Source organism: Elephas maximus, chromosome 1 (genome assembly GCF_024166365.1).
Source record: "Elephas maximus indicus isolate mEleMax1 chromosome 1, mEleMax1 primary haplotype, whole genome shotgun sequence".
NCBI lineage: Eukaryota > Metazoa > Chordata > Mammalia > Proboscidea > Elephantidae > Elephas > Elephas maximus.
The window spans coordinates 17,267,020-17,289,282 of record NC_064819.1 but is presented as its reverse complement, the minus strand read 5'-3'; the positions used below and the strand labels follow the sequence as shown (position 1 = coordinate 17,289,282).

General features: G+C 41.4%; 1 protein-coding gene across 3 annotated transcripts in view; it reads right to left on the bottom strand.

The window, feature by feature from the left end:
- The window catches only part of RUBCN (rubicon autophagy regulator), a 62,082-nt gene extending 41,322 nt beyond the window's left edge, over positions 1–20,760 (bottom strand). For 2 of the 3 annotated variants that reach the window (XM_049879201.1, XM_049879210.1), the window contains exons 1-2: positions 20,480–20,759; positions 3,638–3,791 (exon numbers count right to left, since the gene is read on the bottom strand). In XM_049879201.1, the coding sequence (XP_049735158.1) occupies positions 3,638–3,791; positions 20,480–20,544 (219 nt within the window). In that variant the 5' untranslated portion in view covers positions 20,545–20,759. Of the gene's footprint in view, positions 1–3,637; positions 3,792–20,479 lie in introns of all 3 variants that reach the window. The other variant, XM_049879219.1, reaches the window with a different exon arrangement.
- Positions 20,761–22,263: the final 1,503 nt, after the last annotated feature.

The following is a 22,263-nucleotide window of genomic DNA, read 5'->3' as shown; positions in this document are numbered from 1 at the left end:
GCAACTGGCTTAGTTTTGAACGGTGACCGACAACTCACTATGTTGTCAGGCACGTCTCTAAATGCTTTTCTTGCATTATCTCATTTAATTCTAACAACTACCCTGTGAAATGAATACCACCGTTATCTCCTCGTTTTACAAATGAGGAAACACAAGCACAAGGAGCTTTGTAAGTTATCCAATATCACGTAGTTAGTGGTAAAGCTAAGATGAAAATATAAGCAGTCTGACTCAAAAGTCCATAATTTTAACTACTACGTCATTTTGGTTCCCAAGGACCTGAGCAATGAGCCTGGATTTCAATCCAAGTTCTGTCTGATTCCAGAGACCTTTGGCAGTCTGTTAAACGGTGTTGCCTCCCAATTCCTAGAATGGTGTTTAATGACAACCATTAAGAAGAATTCAGCTCTTTAAAGGGTAAAATGTTATTTTTTTTTTCCTCCATGCTTCAAATCTGTTTAAGAGACAACCATGCCAGTAGAGAAAATCTAACCTAAGGCAACTTTTCTACTCAATTCTGAAAATATCAAACAAGACTACTGGTTTAAAGGCATAATTCCAGAAGGGAGGGTGGCACATGAAATCCTACAGACTATGATTACTTTAACACCAGTTAGTTAATTAGATCTTTTCCAGTGTGACTGCTAGCTGAGAATAAATTCGGATTTAAAAAAAAAAAAGACAAGCCTGCTTGGGGAAAGGAGTTCCAGGAAAGAATACTGGCCCTGGCATGGGAGAAGCACAAGCGGTTGAGAGCACATGATTCCATGTGCATTTGTGATTTGTGAGGTTTGATTTTAAAAAAGAAAGGAGGATACCAGACCCAGTGACTCACTGGACAATTTTATCCAGAACCAAACCTTATTTAAAAGCACTTCTAAAGGAGTAACTGCCAAAGACAAAGCAAAAAAACAGTATTACTGGATTCCACTCATTACCAATATTCGAAGCTTAGAGTATTTGAGGATATAAAAAAAAAAAAAAAGACACTTCATATCATTAAGTTTATATTGAAAACATTTAAGCTACAACTAAGACTACCATTCATAGACATAAAACAGCTGTGTACAAAGTAATGCTCAAATGATATTCGAAAATGACAATACGTTGTAAGTATTTCTCAGACAATTGTAAGATGGTCCTAAGAGGAAATGCTCAATGATTCATCGCCCTCATCTTTATCTTCCTCCTTCTCATCATCATAGCAAACACTTGGATAAAAACCAAAACCAAACCCAACCCAGTGCCATCGAGTCGATTCTGACCCGTAGCGACACTACAGGACAGAGTAGAACTGCCCCATAGTTTCCAAGGAGCTCCTGGTGGATTCAAACTGTCGACCTTTTGGTGACCTTTTGGTTAGCAGCCGTAGCAGTTAACCACTACGCCACCAGGGTTTCCAACACTTGGATAGCTCTTACAAATGCTTCACATGTATTAACTCATTTAACCCTCACGACAACCCTAGGGGGCAGATAGAAACTATTATCTACCTTGTTTTCTTGATGAGGAAATTAAAACACAGCTAGTAAACGAATGCGGAAACCCTGGTGGTGTAGTGGTTAAGTGCTACGGCTGCTAACCAAGAGGTCGGCAGTTCAAATCTGCCAGGCGCTCCTTGGAAACTCTATGGAGCAGTTCTACCCTGTCCTGTAGGGTTGCTATGAGTCGGAATTGACTCAACGGCAGTGGGTTTTGGTTTTAGTAAATGAAGGAGCTGGAATTTTAACCCAGGCAATCTGGCTCTGCTCTTAATCACTACGTATTAACTACTCATGCCAATCCCTGCTGCTTTTTTTTTTTTGTATTTTTTTTTTTAAATTGTGCTTTAGGTGAAAGTTTACAGCTCAATTTCTCATACAAAAATTTATACACGTATTGTTATGTGACACTAGTTGCTATCCCTATAATGTGACAGCACACTCCCCCTTTCAGCCCCGAGTTTCCTGTGTCCATCCAACCAGCTCCTGTCCCTTCCTGCCTTCTTATCCTGCCTCTAGACAGAACCGCCCGTTTGGTCTTGTGCATCTGCTTCAACTATGAAGCACTCTCATCATTTTATGTTTTATGGTCTAGTCTAATCTTTGTCTGAAGAGCGGGCTTCGGGAATGGTTTTAATTCTGGGTTAACAGAGTGCCCGGGGCTTGTTACTTCTTTTCACCTCTTGTTTTTACTAGTTATTTTTCTATGTGGTGGAGTTACCATATGTATTTGAGGATGAATTCTCACTATCCCAGCAAGAAAAGTACATCATTCTTTTTCCTATTACTAATTTGAAGTAGAGATAATAACAACACACATCTAAATTTAAGGAACGAATTGAAAATTCGAACTCAAAGAGAATCGGCAGCAGAACTGACGTCGTGTTGGGAATGAAACATTAATTCTAATTACGCCAATCTCATGAAGCCTGAACAATTAATTACCACTGGATCACCGTGGCTTCTAGGCAAAAGATTTTCCCAAAGGAAAGTATATTTAACGTAACTGAGCACATGGAGTTTCACCTCCCCGTTCTGCAGAAACATTTCCTGGGTGAAAGTCAGAGACGGATTGAACACATTTTGCCTTGGCTTTTTTTTTTTCATTTAGTCTAGCTACTTCTCAAATAGCACGGAAAAAACAAGATTCAGAAGAGCTTCCTGACTGTAGTAGGCTAAAATAATGCTCCTCTAAGAAGTCCCCAGAACCTATGAATATTAACTTATATGGCAAAAGTGACCTTGCAGTGTGATTAGATGAAGGGTTTTGAGATGGGGAGATTATCCTGGATTATCTGGGCAGGCCCGATGTAATTACAGGGCTCCTTTAAGAGGGAGGCAGAAGATCAGAGGGATAGAAGGCAGTGTGAGAGATCTGAAGATGCTACCCTGCAGGCTTTGAAAGATAAGGGGCCACGAGCCATAGATTGTAAGGAAAAAAAGCAGCTCTAAAAGAAAAGGCAAGGAAGCTGATTCTCCCCTATGGAAGTGCAGCCCTACTGACACTTAGTTTTGGCCCAGTGAAACCAGGGCTTCCAAGGGGTTTGTTTTGTTTCAAACCCCTGCTGAGAATTTGCATTTCTAACAAGTTCCCAGGTGATGCTAATACTGCCGCCGGTTAAGGACCATTCTGAGAGCCACTGTAAAGTGGTGGGTCTCAAAATTCATTACACTTAAGAATCCCCTGAGGACCCTGTTAAACCGTAGATTCTGATTCAGTATATCTGGGGTAGAAATGCAAATTCTCCGCAGGAGTTCAAACCAGAACAAACCAGTTCGAAGCCCTGAGTGAAACCCATTTCAGACTTCTGACATCCAGAATTAACAACATAATATTGGTTGTAACATAAAATAATAAGTTTGCATTGTTTTAAGCCACAAAGTGTGTGGTCGTTTGTGACAGCAACAGGAAACTAATAAACTGAACTAACATCTTGTGGCTGATCTGCTGTCCTACCCAGGCATTTAGTCCACTGGTCCAACAAGCATTAAGCAAAATGCTCTGGATACAAAAAAAAAAATGTACCCTCAAGGGCTCACAGTCTGGTAGCCTTCATCTTCTTCCTGCCAACCAACTTAACTGCAGTTATTATTATTTATTTTTTTTCTTAATATGTGATTCAGCCAATTTGGTGAAAAAGAAGAGTCTTGATTACCTGGTCGTGGATGAGCCCATGATAGAGGATACTTTGCATGTCCCTGCAAAGCCGCTCCAGACCACCATACTTGGACCAGACGTTGGGGCTGTTGGTTGACACCAAACCTTCAACCGTAGTTTTCAAATTACCCAGTAACTGCCAGTGCTCCCTCCTGCAAGGGCATCAATTATATCAGTGGTTAGTTAACTTTATTGTAGCTGACCCTGAGCATGTGAAAGACAGCCTAAGCCAAGAAGCCTCCTGCCCCACATCTTAAGATTCTCTCTCCTATTAATTTGCCACTTGGGCCTAAGACCCAACTCTGAGAGGATTAAAGTTGTAAAGAACACTAAGATCTAAAACACACAAACTCCCATTTGCATGGCTCACATTATGTTTTGTAAAGTGATTTTCATTTACGATCTCACTCAGTCCTCGAAAAAGTAGCCTATAGCCCCGTGTCAAGAAGCCCTAGCGGTACAACAGTTAAGCGCTTGGCTGCTAACAAAAAGGTAGGCAGTTTGAACCCCTCCACCCGCCCCTAGTGGCTCCATGAGAGAAAGACCTGGCCATCTGCTTCCATAAAGATTACAGCCAAGAAAACTACGGGACAGTTCTACTCTGTCACATAGGGTCAGCATGAGTTGGAATCAACTCTATGGTACCTAACCACAAGCCCTATGTGACCCTTTAAGATCCATTTCTGGACAATGAAAGTACATGGGCAGATGAAGCAGAACTAGAAAGAAGAATAAAGAGATGAGGTAGCACCAGAAATCTTTTGCCCAACTAACATGCAAAAAACTACTTTTTATTCACTGTATTTCCAAGCACTAAGTACGGCGCAATGAAGGCCAGAAAATGCTTTATACACATACCCGCACACAGATATGGTTAAGAAAACAAATTGCCCATGCTTGTTTTCCCCCTGTGATTTGTTAAGCTAAAGCTGACACATTTTTTTTTTTTTTAAGTTTACGCTGAGCTACTTTGGAACATGCTCCCGAACCAGTCAGCTATTGGCACATTCTCTTTTTAGTGGAAAAGTTTGCAACTTGTTGCCCTAGGTATCTTGAAAGCTCCTCTGAAATCCCCAGCATTTTCTCAACATAGCTTCCAACCCAATAAAAACTCAATACCAACTGCACTTAAATGAAAAGAGCTGGATGTTTAAGGAAAACATGAAAAGACAAGGTGTTGAACTTCTTCTCTTTGGCCAACAATTGTCATTTTGCACACTTTTTTCTTGGCCTCTCATTTCTTACTGCACTACTACTTCCTTCTTCTTTTCTATTTTAAATCATTTAAATACCTATGGGGGTGAGCGGGTCCAAAATCAGAATGTTTCTAATTCTATCATTACTCAAAACTAAACTCTTTTGTACGTTTTTCTGAGCCATTCTAGGAAAGTGGACGAGCTGGGTAATGTTAGACAAATAGAATGCACAAATAAAAATAAAATGAAGTTGGGTGTGGTATGCGAAATGTCATCTAAAAAGTAAAGTCCAGAGAGATCTCATTCTGTTCTTCTGCTCTGAAGACCTTGATCACATGAGTTTATTCAAACTGGGAGACACCAGGCTTTCTTAACCATTAAACATTTGGGTCATCAGACGTCCCTTGTCCTGAAAGAAATCTCAAGATAACTAAAATGCACACAGGACTGAGATAGTCACTCAAATGCCATTTATTGCAGATACTGTGAGAAATATACTATCACAGAGGCCAACTGACTGCCACCTTTCCTTCAGTGACTCCCTCGCCTATGCTTCCTCAGGGCTAACTAACCTCTGGCTTGTTTTGACCGACACAGTTCTTACATTCCAACAGGTTACAGTCAAGTCTTGCAGGCCTGACAGCCAACCAGTCTGGCTCATCAGAGAACCCTGCATATCTGTGTTCTGATTCACTCTGTATTGATCTTATGCTTAACTGTCAAATAACATCATGATAAATCCCAAGGCAGACGCCAGGTGCCCTATCATCCTAGGGCTTTGATTCCAAAATTATACAAACGGCACTCAAATCCCAGAAACCAAGGACATTCACATCTACTAACAACCTCCTCTGAACAAAGCTTAATTCCCTTTTGCCACAATAAAGTGTCCTTGAGATATAAAAGCTACAAAAGAATGTGACCCTTATTCTATTCTTATTCCAAGCTATCTATATTTATATTTGTATATGCTCATGTAGGAGAAAAGTTGACTTTTTCAAAATTTTATTTACATAGCTTTTTAGGATCCTTTACCTTAATAATAAAATTATCATTTTCTGCAAGTTGAAATATTAAGTTCAACGGAAGCCCATATACAGTGGTTGGATTAATCCATTCACAACTAGAGCTCAGATGCAAATAAACAGCGCATCATAGAGAAATCACACATCCCTCCCCATTCTTTAATCATACTTTCAGCAGGTAAGGCCAGTCTTTCCTAGGTTAAGCCTGTTTAGCAATAATTAGTATTTGGATGGTATCACTCTGTATTCACATGTAACCTTTATCTTGGCACAGCTAAGGCCTTTGAGTTCAAAGCAGCTCTTTGTAGAAATACTTTTGCAAGTACAGAGTGTTTTTCTTTAGTCATCATACATTATAATCAAGTCTTTCTAACCTTTGCACCCTGTGCCAAGGAGGACTCAGACCTGCGTGGCAAGGGACAGCATAGCCCCTTCCCACCCAAAGCATTTTCATCAACTAACAGTACAGCCCTGGAGCCCTAGTGGCATAGTGATTAAGAGCTTGGCTGCTAAACAAAAGGCCGGCAGTTCGAATCCACCAGCTGCTCCTTGGAAACCCTATGGGGCAGTTCTACTCTGTGCTCTAGGGTCAGTATGAGTTGGAATCGACCCAATGGCGATGGTTTTGGGTTCTGTTTATTTTCTTCTGGGAGGATCTGACCACATTCCTCCTTTAAAGAATGACAGGAATTGCTTAAGCAGCTCAAATAAGGATCTCTGAGGAAAAACAGTTCTCCTAAATACCAGGTGGAACGTCTTAAGCTTGGCAAATCATAGTAAGAAGTGACACTCAAGGTTAAAACAAAAAAGTTACAAACAAACTACAGGAAACAAATGTTTGTTTTTAAGTAATACACCATATAACTAATTTATACAAGTGAAAGCACTATGCAACTGTAAGTGAGATTCCATGTAAGAATGATATTGGCATATCACCAATCACCCAGGGCTCTTTTTAGAGGTTAAAGGAAACAGCTTCAACTTATTGGCACATCCCTCCACAATGTGCCATTTATGGAGAATGGATCACGGTCTCAATTACCTGAGATCAGAGTTGAAACTCAGGTAATGATTTGATCCCTGAAGTGTGGGGGAGGGTATGATAGCCATATGATAGAATATCATAAAGCCTTTAAAATTTTTGATTAGGTAGAGCTTCCAGGGCTAATGATAGTATGGTAAAGCAAAAAAAGCAGAACTTAAAATTATATTTATGATCTCAACATAAAAATACTAGAAGAAATAATGATAGTAATTACCTTTGGTGATATGAGGGAAATGTAGAGAAGAGGGGCCCTGGTTAGGCCTTCCCTGAGACTAGCAATTAATGAGAGATCAATAACCCAAACAAAGTTAGTAAACAAGGAGCTGGAAAGCACCATAAAAGATTTTTTAAATACTCAACTACAGAGGGCTTCATATGTTGAAAAACTGTGGTCAGGCAGGCACCTGGGGCTTTTCAATACCAGAATGTACTTCCTGGAAGGAAGTAAAGGGTTCTTTTTTAAGGCAGAGAAAAACATAATTAAGTGAAATAACTACTGGTAACACAGGGGCAGTAAAAGACTACCACATTTTAAGTGTTTTATTTTTCTTCTTATCTAGCCACACATTCTGTCTTTAATTATACTGTATTTAACATGCAGAGTATGTAAATATTTACGTTGCTTTTAAATAATATGCTTATAACCAAACCAAACCCAGTGCCGTTGAGTTGATTCCAACTCATAGCGACCCTATAGAACATAGTAGAACTGCCCCGTAGAGTTTCCAAGCAGCGCCTGGCAGATTTGAACTGCCGACTCTTTGGTTAGCAGCTGTAGCACTTAACCACTACGCCACCAGGGTTTCCAACATGCTTATAGAAAAACTATATTTTCACTAACTAGATAGCTGACAAAAATTATTTTAGGTGAAGGGAAGGGCAACACACAACACAGGGAAAGTCTGTATAACTGGACTAAGCCAAAAGCGAAGAAGTTTCCTGAATACTACCAAACACTTCAAAGGCCAGAGTAGGAGGGATGGGGACCTGGGGACCATGGTTTCAGGGGACATCTAGGTCAACTGGCATAACAAAATGTATTAAAACATTCTGCATCCCACTTTGGTAAGAGCCGTCTGGGGCCTTAAATGCTAGCAAGCGGCCATCTAAGATGCATCAATTGGTCTCAACCTACCTGGAGCAAAGGAGAATGAAGAACACCAAAGACATATGGTAAAGATGAGTGCAACAGACAGAAAGAGCCACATAAACCAGAGACTACGTCAGCCTGAGACCAGAAGAACTAGATGGAGCCCAGCTACCACCAATCACTGCCCTGACAGGGAGCACAACAGAGAACCCCTGATGGAGCAGGAGAACACTGGGATGCAGATCTCAAATTCTTGTAAAAAGACCAGGCTTAATGGTCTGACTGAGACTGGAGGGACCCTGATGGTCATGGTCCCTGGACCCTTTGTTAGCCCAAGATTGGAACCATTCCTGAAGCCAACATTACAGACAGTGATTGGACTAGACGATAAGATAGACAACGATACTCGTGAGCAATGAGCTTCTTGGCTCAAGTAGACACTTGAGACTATGTGGACAACTCCTGTCTGGTGGCAAGATGAGAAGGAAGGGTGGGACAGGAGCTGGTTGAATGAACATGGAGAATATAGGGTAGAGAGGAGGAATGTACTGTCTCGTTAGGGGGAGAGTAACTAGGAGTACATAGAAAGGTGTGTATAACTTTTTTTCTGAGAGACTGACTTGATTTGTAAACTTTCACCTAAAAAAAAAAAGCACAATTAATTAAAATTTAAAAAAAGAAAACTATATTTTATTACAGAGTCTCTCAGCTTTGGAGGCACCTGGGAGAATCTAACCATTGGCCAGCCCCATCCTTTTAGTGGTGGATAGCAGAAAATGTCTAGGAGGGAATAAGCAGGACGTGTAGCCATGCTTTACAACTCTACACCACTTCAACAAATGCCTCGCCAATCATACTAAATATGAATATCAAATGTATTGAATTTCAGCAGTGAGTAGATTTAACAAAAGGGAAATTCCTCATATCAGAAACCTAATCACCAATGCTGTACAAACCCCTTAGAGTGAAGTTCAAAAATTCTCCATCATGTGGCCCCAATCTATCAGTCAACTTTCCAGTTCCATACTCAATTTGAATACAGTCACTCTCTCTACAATATTTTACTACAAACACGCCAACCTCACTCCTACTTCTATGAGTTTATTCATGCAGATCTTTCCACTTGGAATGCCTTGTCTCCCCTCACCCTACTCAGGGATTCAAGTACAGCTCTAGTTTAACTGGCTCCCAAGAGGTTCCAAATAATCTGACCCACTATATATAACTCGGAAACCCTGGTAGCATAGTGGTTAAGAGCTACAGCTGCTAACCAAAAGGTAGGCAGTTCGAATCCACCAGGCGCTCCTTGGAAACCATATGAGGCAGTTCTACTCTGTCCTATAGGGTCGCTATGAGTCGGAATCGACTCGACGGCAACAGGTTTTTTTTTTTTTTTGGTATATATAACTTCTCTGTTAGAACCTCCATAGGATATGCTGACAATATACTACTCCTTCTGTCTTAGTTATCCAGTGCTGCTATAACAGAAATACACAACTGGATGTCTTCAACAAACAGAAATTTATTCTCTCACAGTCTAGTAGGCTAGAAGGCCAAATTCAGGGTGCCAGCTCCAGGGGAAGCTCCTTATCATCCATTTTCCCCAGTTGAGGAGCTTCTCAGCGCAAGGACCCTGGGTCCAAAGGATGTGCTATTCTCCTGATTCTTGTTTCTTGATATTATGAGATCCCCCTGTCTCTCTGCTCACTTCTTGCTATTATATCTCAAAAAGAGATTGACTTAAAACACAACCTCACCTTGTAGATTGAGTCCTGCCTCATTAACATAACTGCCGCAAATCCCACCTCATTAGCATCACAGAGGTAGGATTTACAACACATAGGAAAATCATATCAGATGACAAAATGATGGACAATCACACAATGCTGGGAATCATGCCCTAGCCAAGTTGACACACATTTGGGGGGGCGGGGGGGGACACAATTCAATCCATAACACCTTCTAATAATACTATTTGTAAAATCGTTATTTAACATTATACAATTTGTTTCCTTAAGGACAGGGAGCATTTCTACTTCTATTTATTTACTACATATACTTATTTTGTTGTTGAGAACATACACAGCAAAACATACACCAATTCAGTAGGTGAAAAGATCTGGCCTCAAAAATGTTAAATTCTGCCTGCCGGCTCCCCTCTTTGTCTATCTTTTGTCATTGGTTTTTTTTTTTCTTTCTAAATTTTATTTAGTTTGTTGTTGTGGTGGTTGTTGAGAATATATACAACAGAACATACTGTGTATTCAACCGTTTCTAGATGTACGGTTTAGTGACTGATTACATTCTTCAAGTTGTACAACTTTTCTCACCTTTTCTGAGTTGTTCCTCCTCCGTTAACATAAACTCATTGTCCCCTAAGGTTCCTACTAATCTTCTGAATTGCTGTTGTCAATTTGATCCCATACAGATAGTTCTTAAAAGAACATAACGTTCAAGGCAGATCTTTTTTACTAGTAAAGCTAAACTACCGTTTGGTTTTAAGATGACTTCAGGGGATATTTTTGGTTTAAGGTTTAAAGATTATCTCAGGGCATTAGCTTCAGGGGTTCATCTACCTTCCATGGCTCCAGAAAGTCTAGAGCCCATGAGAATTTAAATTCTGTTCTCCATTTTCCCCCTTCTGATCAGGATTCTTCTATGGAATCTTTGATCAAAATGTTCAGTAATGGTAGCTGGCATCACCCAGTTCTTCCGGTCTCATGGTAAAGGGGGCAGTTGTTCACAAAGGCCATCAGCTACACATTCCATATCCTCCTCCTGTTCCTGACTGCCTTTCTTCCTCTGTTGCTCCAGGTGAATAGAGACAAACTGCTGTGCTTTGAATGGCCGCTTTCAAGTTTTTAAGACCTCAGGCACTACGCAATGAGCTAGGAAATGGAACAGAAGCAGTAAACATGTTATTTGCCCAATTAACTGGGGTGTCCCACCTAAACCTCCAAACCAAAGGACCGAATCCCATGAGGTTTTTCGTTGTACAGAAGCAGGCTCAGCAGCTACTTTTTTTTTTTTTGTCATTGTTATTAATATACCTATCATACAACTTTTACCAATTCAACCTTTTACTTATTGACAGCAATTACAGTTGTCAGCTGTACAACTCTACCCTCCATCAATGCAATTTTCCTATTACCATTAACCCCCCTTTTCCCCCTCCCTCTTGCCCCTGGTAACCACTAATAATGTTTGGTCTCCATATATTTGCCTTTTTTTTTTTTTATATATAAGTGAGGTCACACAATATTTGTCCTTTTGTGATTGGCTTATTCCACTCAGCATAATGGAGCTACGTTTATATTTTAATAAGAAGCAGGGAGAAGATGTCACGCAGTGGAAACAGAATAGTGCAGACTTAGGCCAACCTGAACTTGAATCCTAGGTCTTCACACATTAGCTCTGCTTCTTTAAGTGAGATACTTAAAACTCTTTAAGCTTCAGCTCCCTCATCTTAAAATGGAGATAAACAACTGCTTCATATGGTGTGGTGTAAATGATAGCCTATAGAAAGCATCATCAGAGCAGATAATAAATATTCCTTCTCTCTTCTCTGTCCTTTTCCCCCTTTGAACTTCCACAGCATAAATCTATTGAATCCAGCTAAATCAGGAGGGGTACCTATAATAAAGCCTTTTCACTCATTCCACCAAAACTCTCTAGGATCGGAGAGCCTACAAAATAATTAGGAGTGGCCACAGTGCTCCATATCCAAACAATATCTCAATCGCACTTAAGCTTGGGTCAAATCTCCTCTTGGTGAGCACAATTCCAACATTTATGCTGCTCTCACCGAAGCAGAAAAGCTAGAAAAGATTTCCTCAAATATTGGATGTGTCTTACATGTAGTGGAGATTCAAATCTGCTTACTTGATGAATGGAAGAGACATACAAGGTTTTACTGCAAAACAGTGAGGTGGATTTCACGAGTCATGTGAGAAAGCCAGTCTCATTACTTTACAGTCTCACCTCATATTGTCTGAGCAGCAGAGTGCTTCACAAACAAGGCAAAAGAGCTACACAACAGCAAAGGCACAGGAGGAAAGACAAAGTATTTCAGCCTCCTCAGTTTTAGGTATACAATTTAAAGGATCCCTGGTGGCACAATGGTTAAGCACTTAGGTACTAACCAAGAGGTCGGTGGTTTGAACCCAATAGTGGCTCCAAAGGAGAAAAGACCTGGTAATCTGCTCTCGTAAAGGCTGCAGCCCGGGAAACCCTATGCGGCAGTTCTACTCTGTCCTAGAGGGTCACTCTGAGTCGGAATGAACTCAACGGCATATAACAACATTTAAAATTAAAAGGCAACCATTATCACAAACATATAGAGATCATAGTTTAGCAGTGGTTGCTAAGGGCTGGAGAGAAGGGGAAACAGAAAAATTTTTGTCTAGATAGCAAAGAGTTTTTGTTTATGGGGATGGAAAATATGGCAATGAATACTGGTGACAGTTGTACAACATGACGATGTAATTAATTTCATTGAATTGTGCAAGTGACAAGTACTAAACTGGCAAATGTTGAGTTATTTATACTTTCTACAACAATAAAGTTTTTAACAAAGGTACCCATATTAGAACTAAAACCAGGGTGTCTTCAAACATGCTGAGTGAAGGAAACACCAAGAAAGCATTATAAAATATCATGTTTAAAAGAAAAGAGAATTAAGAGTAAACAGACATGATATAAAAACAAATGTCAATGGAATAAAGTCTTCTATTTAAAATCAAAGGTGCAATCGAGCAAAAAAATAACAGAAAATTATGACATACATATCAAGGTTGTATTAAAGGGTAGAATCATTAAATAAAACAAAGAGGACATAATGAAGATACAACCCAGTGCCGTCGAGTTGATTCCGACTCATAGTATAGCTCTAATTAATTTTTATGTATCTATTAACATGCCTGAAAATATATTAAAGAGACACTGCAGGAAACATAAAACAAACAGAAAAGTGAAAATGGAAAAGAAAAAACAAAGAGGTAATGTTAGATAAACATTCGGGTCACGTAAACCAAAAGTAAGAAAGTGATTAGAAGAGCTGAATAATATATAATTAATAAGGTTGTTCTATTAGATCTAGAAAACTATATTCTGAAAACTATCTTTTTTAAGCACCCATAAAACATTCACAAAACCTGCCTGTACTAAGGCACAAAAAAAGTCAGTAAATCCTCCAAAGTAGGAATAATACAGACCACATTTTCTGACCAGAAAGCAATAAAACAGTGAGTAAGTAACAAAAGTAGAACAAATGGGGGGATGGGAGGGGCACCTTGGAAATTTTAAAACTTTCTTTTAAACGACTCTTGAAGAGGCAGACAGAAAATCCTGGTCTTAAAGGGCAGCGGAGGAGCAATAGCATCATGGCTCTTGGTGGTTTGTTCTCAAAAGCATCCAAATGAAACATCTCCTAAGGAGACCCTTAGGAGCCTTTAGAAATAATGGATTCTGGAACTATGTTCTAGTCAAGAATCAATCATCTCTTCAGTCCTACAATCCTGCTGCAGGGCTCCTATAATTTTCACTGACAGAGGCTATGGCCTCACAAACTTTCAGAAATAGTTTGCCAAGTTCCTATTTAGTCACTACAATTTATGATTGCCTTTAATAATCTTCCCTCCTCCCAATCAAGTGTGGGTTAAACTGCAAGTGAGTCTGAGCCAGAAGAACTAAAGATATTTAAGTATACTGCAGTTGTTTCCTGAAAAATTCAGATTAAAGTCTGTAATAGTACTGTCCAATAGAGCTTTCTACAATGCTGAAAACATCCTATATCTGTACTGCCCAATATAGTAGCCACTAGCCACTGTGGCTATCAAGGACTTGAAAGATGGCTCAAGTGACTAAGGAACTGAAATTTAAAATTTTATTTCCATTTAATTAATTTAAACTTAAATAGTCATATGTTGATAGGGGCTATCATGTTAGAGTAGGTCTATAACCACCAAGGTAAGTTGGTGAAACCTGTAGAAGAGATTAAAAAAAAAAAAAAATCAATTTAGTAAAAGGAGTCATAAAGCTATAAAAAGTAGAAACAGCTGTTGGAAGGATTTAAAAAAAAAAAAAAATCCGTTGCCACAGAGCTGGTTCTGACTCATGGTGGCCCCACATGTTACAGAACAGAACCGCTCTATACGATTTTCTTGACGGTAATCTTACAGGAGCAGATCACCAGGCCTTTGGTCCATGGAACTACCAGGTGGGTTCAAACTGCCAACCTCTAGGTTAGTAGTCGATCACAAATCACTCCGCCACCCAGCGACCTGTGGGGAGGGTAAATGCTGAGAAAAGCTTCAGGCTTCCCGTTCTTCAGTCCACACCCTCCCTCCTGGGTTCTGACAACAGCAGTTTTCCCAAAAGTTTCAAGAGTCTGTTTGTATGCTTTTTTTGTACTAATAGCTGGACTGGCAATATGGACTGCTCAAAAGTCAAATGATCCCCCTGCTTTGCTACCAGTGCTATATAAATTGTCAATCCCTAGCATGGTCACGGAGAAAAGGGAAAGAAAGGGAAGAAAATAGGTACTGAAGACAAGTGTGAAAAAGCGAAAGTGAATAAGGAGAAAGAGAGAAAAAGAGGCCCTTTTAATAGCAACAAAGCCCTGGTGACAGTGGTTAAGAGCTTGGCTGCTAGCCAAGAGGTTGGCAGTTCAAATCCACCAGCTGCTCCTCAGGGTAGTTCTACTCTGTCCTATAGGGTTGCTATGAGTCAGAATCAACTTGATGGCAATGGTTTTTTTTTTTTTTTTCATTTAATGGCAATAGTACTACTGGCACCTGCCCAACTGTGAGAGGCATGATCAAACTGTTAATGTTTTTATTCCCTGAATGAACATTCATTGAACACTAATTCTATGTCAGGCACTGTGCAGGGCACTGGGGTTATGGTGGTGAAAGAGGAAGGGTCCTCAGCTCTCAGTGAATTCGGAACGTAATAGGGAAACGGGCACTTAAGTAACCATGCTACAAAGTGAGAAGGGTTATTTATAATAACAGAGGTGGAAAACAGAAGGTCAGAAATGCCTTCAAAAGGAGCACAGTTTTAAGAATAACAAGAAGCCCTAGTGGTGCAATGGTTGAGCGCTTGGCTGCTAACGAAATGGTTGGCAGTTTGAACCCATGGGAGAAAGACTGTTGAGATTACAGCCAAGAAAACCCTATGCGGCAGTTCTACTCTGTCACATGGGATCACTATGAGTCAAAATCAACTCGACGGCACCTAACAGCAATACAAGCTCTCCAGGCAAAGAGGGGAGTATCTCAGGGAGGGCAGAGAAGCAAGAACGAGAATGGCAAGAAAGGAGGTGTAAGACTGAGTGAATGCTATGGTTTTGTAACTTGGAAATCCATAAGGTCTAAAGTACTGACTGAATATCAGGATAAGGAGTTTGACTATATTCTGTTTTCAACGGGAGGCTACCGAACATTTCTGAGCAAAATACTCCAGCAAATTTGTTTCTGAAAAACTAAGCCAGTAATAGTGTAGAAGCTGTCCTAGAATTGGGAGGCTGAATTCAGACGAAGAGACTAGCTAGGTGGCTACTGAGATAATCCACAAGAAAAGATAATAAGGGTCTGCAGTGAATATATGGTGTTTAGTGGCGCAATGGTCAAGCGCTCGGCTGCTAAGGCTGTTGGAACCCACCAGCTGCTCCGTGGCAGAAAAGACCTAGCAATCTGCTCCTGTAAAGATCACAGCCTAGGCAGCGTGTTTGTCTGTTTTCTCACTTTTGTCTGTTCTGTAATTTCCTTAGACTCAGACCGTTTTCCCACTTTTGTCTATTCTGTAATTTCCTTAGACTCGGACGGACATGGCTCTAACAACATGCTTGTCCACTTCCCACTTTTATGTTTTCGAACATATGCCGAATAAAATTTTCTCTTTGCTTTACAAAAAAAAAAAAAAGATTACAGCCTAGGAAACTCTAGGGGCAGTTCTACTGTATCCAATAGTGTCACTATGAGTCAGAATCGACTCTACAGTACACAATATACCTGCCCAGAATTCATGTCCCTTTCTTTTGGAAACAGAACTCTAATTTTCCACAAGGGAATCACTCCTCTGCCACTTCTGCTGGCCCCTGAGATTCCAAGAAGGTCTCACCCTATCCGAGGATCTGGGGCTGGGCACATAACTTAGGTTTGGCTGAGAACCATATTCCATATCCTGATTACAAGAACAGCACGTAACTCAAGCCAATCCAAAAAGAGAGAGCCGCAGAATTTTTGTGGGAACTACTGGGAATCCATGTAGTATTTCTCGGTTTTTTTTTTTTTTTTTTTGGTTTTTCAGGGATGGGATTGTTAACCTTGGAGTTGCTAAGGGTTATCCCGTAGGAAAATCTGCCTGAGAATGATAACAACACATTGGGAAGCAGAACCTAGAGATAAAAATTCTTGACTCTGAGCACCTAGGCTTGGCTATGGCTGAAGCAATGCTACTTCCTGGACTTATTAGTAATATAATCTAATATATTTGGAAATGGAGAGAAAAAGAAGGCTTCAAGACAAAAATCAGGAACAGAATTCGTAGGGCCTGCTGACTGCTTGGATATGGGAAACGAAGAAGAGGAAAGTCTCAAACTTCACTCTGAGGTTTCCGGCTTGGTTGACGGAGTGGAAAATGCTGTTAACTGAGATAGAGAACAGAAGAGAGAAGGTTTTGATCGGTAGAACGAGTTCAGCCTGGAGACACTAAAAAGTATCTTACTACTTGAATTCTGATTGTATCTGGATCACAGCACAAGGAAAACTGAGAGGCGCTTATAGCCGGGTTCCAAGCTCAGAAGTAGATTGCGTAGCCCAAGGAAGTCCAGGGTGAGAGAGCAAAGCTAGAAAAGGATCATTCCTTTAAATGTTTAGTAGTTTCACTGAACCACCACCAACCAACCGGCATTTAGGAAACCCTAGGGAGCAATTCTACTCTGCACACACGGGGTTACCATGAGCCAGAATCAACTGGACGGCAACTAACGACAACAGGGAAAGTTACTACCACCCATCTGTCACCTTGTCAAGCTGTGGTAGCTCGCGTGTTGCTGTGGTGCTGAAAGCTATGCAACAGGTATTTCAAATACCAGCAAGGTCACCAGTGGTGGACAGGTTTCAGTTGAGCTTCCAGACTAAGGCGAACTAGGAAGAAAGGCCTGGTGAACTACTTCTGAAAATTAGGCAATGAAAATCCTATGGATCACAACAGAACGCTGTCCTAGGATGAATTCCCTAGGTTGGAAGGCACTTATGTTATACAGTGGCCACAACAATGGACTCAAGCATACCAACAATGGGAAGATGGTACACAACTAAGCAATCTTTCTTTCTATTGTACGTAGGGTCGTCGTAAGTCAGAGCCAACCCAACGGCAACCAACAACAACAGAGAAAGTCAAGCATCCCTAAGCACTACAGAGTTTTGCTAGCGTGATGATTAGATAGACGGAAAACAATAGGGAACCTAGGACATAACTATACTCCCATGGTGAAGCTAACCCTTTTGTGAACCAATTATTTTCTGCTTTGAATTTTTGTTGATACCATGTTTTCATTAATGGAAGCAAGCTGAATCATTGAGCATGTCTAAATTTTTGGTAGGTAGTATCGATATTTTTGTTTTCCCCTTCCCACAAACTTACCCTAAGTGTTTAGTGGTATATACTAAGTACTACTAATTATACCTCAGAGTCCCCACCAGGGTCTACTGGTACATATGTATAACAAACAAAACTCTTCAAAATTTCTATTTTTCTACCAAAAATCCAGACATCTCATACAATACTCTGTAAAAACAGTAATTTACAGCACACGCCCGTTTCTTCAGTTTCAATCAGTCATAAAGGTCCCTGCCTTCTGGCAGCACACACTGTCAATAGTGCTGCAGCTTCCTGATAAACCTTCAGAGGCAGAAAAAGTACTTGGTTCCTAGAGGTACCTGTGAGCATGAAAGGGTTAAAAGCTAGGCCAACACCCCAGGGCCCAGTTTGCCCACCTCAGATAGAGGGGCCATGGAAGGAGGAAGAAAAAGCTATACAAAACTGCAAACAGCAACTGGAAGCATTAAAAAAAAAACAAAAAACACCCAAACCCATTGCCATTGCCATCAATTCTGACTCATAGTGACCCTGCAGGACAGAGTAGAACTGCCCCATAGGGCTTCCAAGGAGCAGCTGGTGGACTCAAACTGCTGACTTTTTGGTTAGCCATAGCTCTTAACCACTGAAACTGGGGAGGGGTTGAAAGTAGACTTTTTTTTTGCACTTGGTACATACCATGTACCCGGTCAGAAGCTTTATGCACATTTTCTTATAGGATATTCACAACCTCCCAGTCAGGAAAGCACTGTTCTTCCTACTCTAGATAGGATGAGTAGCTTGACCAAGCCAAGTTAAGCAGTGGAGCTACGTGGCTCCAAAGCTTATGCGCACTTCATTATATCTGTCGCTTTCTGAAAATGTATTGAAAAGTTTTACCCTTCACAAATAAAAAATGACATTATTTCATCAAGAAGATTGTTTCTGAATTGTGTGTTTTGTTGGTCATAGGTAGTTTAGGTTTTTAGTGATCCAGCCACAATGCCTCAATTCTCAGGTACAAAGCCATGTATTTAGCAGTTGTCTATCTGGGATTATGGAGGCCATCAGTGCCATGAAACCTTCTTATACAACACATTGAGTTAAACAGCCACCCTCAGAGAGTAGGCCTATAGCAACAATGAGTGACTTTGTGGGGATAATCCCACTGTTGAAATTAAGTTTTGACCAGCATTCCTTGGTTAAGAGGCAATAAACAGGAAACAACACCTGGAAAGGTACTGTCCCACTGGCCTGAATGACAAGCAAAGAATGACACAAAGTTTATTCACTATTTTATACATTTCTTTGTCCCAGCATATTAGCATAGTGAGAGACAGCACAGTAAATATTAAAATCAAACTCTGGAGCCAGGCTGTCAGGGTTTGAATGCCATTTCCACTAGGGATTCACTATACAACCTTGGCAAGTTACTTATCCTGTTCACGTCTCATCCGTGAAATAGTGATAGTCATAGGACCTACCTCATAAAGTTGTTATAAGGATTAAATAAATTAATATTTGCAAGTCCTTAAAATGGTGCCCAGCATGAGGTAAATAAGTATTTTCTAAATACTTTAAATAACTAACACAGCCATGTCTAGACAGGTGGGGAAGAAATGTGAACTTGAATTTCTAACCAAGCCTTCCCCACACGACCTGATAGAGGGAAATCATAATAACCCAAAAACTTGTTTAGAATTTACGTGGGACTTTTTACATGAAGCATTTCACAGACATCTGGAGGAAGAATAGCAAAGACATACATAGGCAGAAACTGAAACCTGGAAAAAGAGAAGACGTTCAGTTTCACTTAGCACACATCATTAACAGACCTTAGGCAGGAACCCCAAAGTTGTGTCCATCCAGGTATAAAAACAGCCACGTGTTCACCCAGGCACAACCTCTCATTAATTTTCCCCCATTGATATTTTCTCAGAGGTAAATATTCTGTTCCTGAGACCATCACTATATTTGCAACTGTTTTGGAAAGCCAAGTAAGACTCCCTTCAGCCACATTGCTGCTGTGTCCTGTCACCATCCCAGGGTCTTAAAAGGGGTCAAGGCCAGAATTATTAATGAAGGAAACCCTAAATATGGGAACCCTTATAGAGTCCAATTCATCAATGAGTTGAAGTAATTTTTAAAATCTTAAATCCCTTAACTTTCTGACAGTAGTTCCATATAAATAAATGGGAGTTTGCTTGGTCTGCATGGTGAGGAACCAGCGAGGGGTTTGAAGACGAAGAGGAAATGACAAAAGTTTCCTGCCACTCTCTGACAGGGATCCAACTTGGGGGAAGAGACACCAGCACAATTTCTAGTCTCATTAGCAACCCCCACCCCCACCCCATGGCCAGTACAATTGCCCACTTTCATCCACAGGCCCTCCTCGATTTCTCCCTCACACGCATCCCTAGTTAAGTTTCTTCCTAGGCCGCTCAAGGGACCTAATCTTTGCCCCCAGAAATTTACGTCGACCCTCTTAATATCGACCAAGCTTCGCTGTCACCACAAGTTTCAGTCCGACCACCAACCTAGTACCCTACTCCTATCTATAGACTCTGGCCTGTAAAATCTCCCTGTTGCACCTCAGTCCTTTTCTCCCAGAATCTCAATATCCACCCCGTCTCCAGAAGCCTCGGATCTAAGCTTCACCCACTTCTGCTCCCTCTGCCCTCCACAAATCCTATCTACCCACCCTCACCCTCACCCTCACTAAACCCTCTCCCTCGTCCTATCCACGCCCTGGCCCCTCCTTCCTCTCAGAAATTCTTCCCAAACAAATCACCCGCAGCAGTCACCCTCAGATCTGTCCCGCCCTTGCCCTCCGGGACCTCCCAACCTCCCTTTGCTTCGGCGAATCTGTCACCATCAGCCCCTGACCCCCCTCACCACTCACCTGCTCTCCTCTGGCAGGCGCTCCCCGCAGCCGTCCAGCTCCATTCCCGAGCCCTCCGGCCGCATCAGGAGCTGCGAGGCCGCCTCCTCGCTGAGGAGGGGCGTGCCTGCCGCTTCGCCCCTCAGGGCTCCGGGAGCCCCCTAAGTACGGGGCAGGCACCCACGGCGGGTGAGCACGGGGTGATGCACTACACCCGGGTGGCGGCGGCACCAGTCACTGCTGCCTCAGCTGCGGTTTCTGTCCCTGCCACCCCCACTTCCGGCCACAAGAACTACAACTACCAGCAAGCCCTTCGAAGACCCGGCCGCTCCCGGCATGCTCCGCCCTCCCCAATCGGAGGCCGCGCTCGGTGTGGACTGCAGACCGCCGTGGCGTACATGGCAGGCGCTCACCTGAGGGAAACCAGGGTCGGCACTTGCTGCCAGCCAATGCTGGTCTCGGGAATCCGTACGGGTGTGGGTCTTTAAGCACCCGTCACACTCCACCCTCGAGATGGGAGTCGGTCAGAGGTCTAGACTAGGAAATAACGCTGGCGTTAATCCAACTACAATTAATCCTTCAGCCCACCCTTTTTTAAAACCTATTGGTTTTAAGTTTTTGAGTGTGGGGACGTCAAGCATTTTAATGAAGAGCTGGTAAACTGAAGAGCACAGGTTGCTATGGGATTATAAAGGACGAGCAGGAGAGAAAAGCTTCTAGGGAGATTTTCCTGGAGGATTGGTCAGGACAGACTTTTTAAGGACGAGTATGAGCGAGGAGAAAGGAAGAGAAGATGGAGAGAGCAGCACAGGCAAAGACAAGTATGCTGGTTTGGGTACTGCCGGTTCTGCGTAGCAATCAAAGATGGAAAGGGGTGGGGAAGAGCGTGGTGGCTGGGCAGACAGACCAGATCACGAAAGTGCCTTGTATGCCATTTTAAGGGTTTGAGTTTTATCCTGAAAACAACTGGAGCAAATCAAGACGTATGATTAAACCTGCTTAGAATGTTAATTTGACAATGTGGAGAAGAGATGGGGTATGTATTACGTTGGAGGTAAGGATGGAAGAATGAGTATGAAAGGAGATTGAAAGTTGCTCAGGGGGCCAAGCAGACAATACAAGTGAGTGAAGTGAACCAGTTATAGGAAACAACAGACCTTCTGTACTGGAAAACCCATGCCTCCTTGAAGAAGGGAAGTCCCACCTCAGCTGGAACTGAATGTTGCCAAATGGGCATATGGGCCAAGGGTTGTCAGATACTTCAGTTTTCAAAAACAAGCTTGGAATCTGCATTTTTAAGTACAATTTCCAAATTTGTAAAGGTTGGCAACAAGTTTTTTTTTAATTTCAACATTGCATAGGTCATACACAGGTGGTCTGTAGGCTAACCCTTGGGCTACTAGTTTTGCAAACCCCAGGCCTAAACTAGGGCATTGGTTGTAGGTTTGGATTAGAGCAAAGTTAAGGAAATAGAATTAGCACTATTTGTGTAGTAGTGGACAGAACAAAGAAGGGAGAAGGAAAGATCAAGGATAACTCCATGAAAAGAAGATATGATTTTTAGGAGTTTTCAAACTTGAAAAACTTTTTGGTGAAATAGAAGTAAAATGAAAGAGTCTTTTAAGGCAAACTGTGATTTCTGACTTCCATTTATATATTAAAAATACTTGCTCTTTGTTCAGACTTTCTCATATGCTCCTACTAAAAGTTGTAGTCATTGGGATTTCCCTATCTTTTTTTTGTACGCATGTATTAACTTCACTTTTTGGCATACGGTGTAATCCCAAATTAATGCTACATGATCT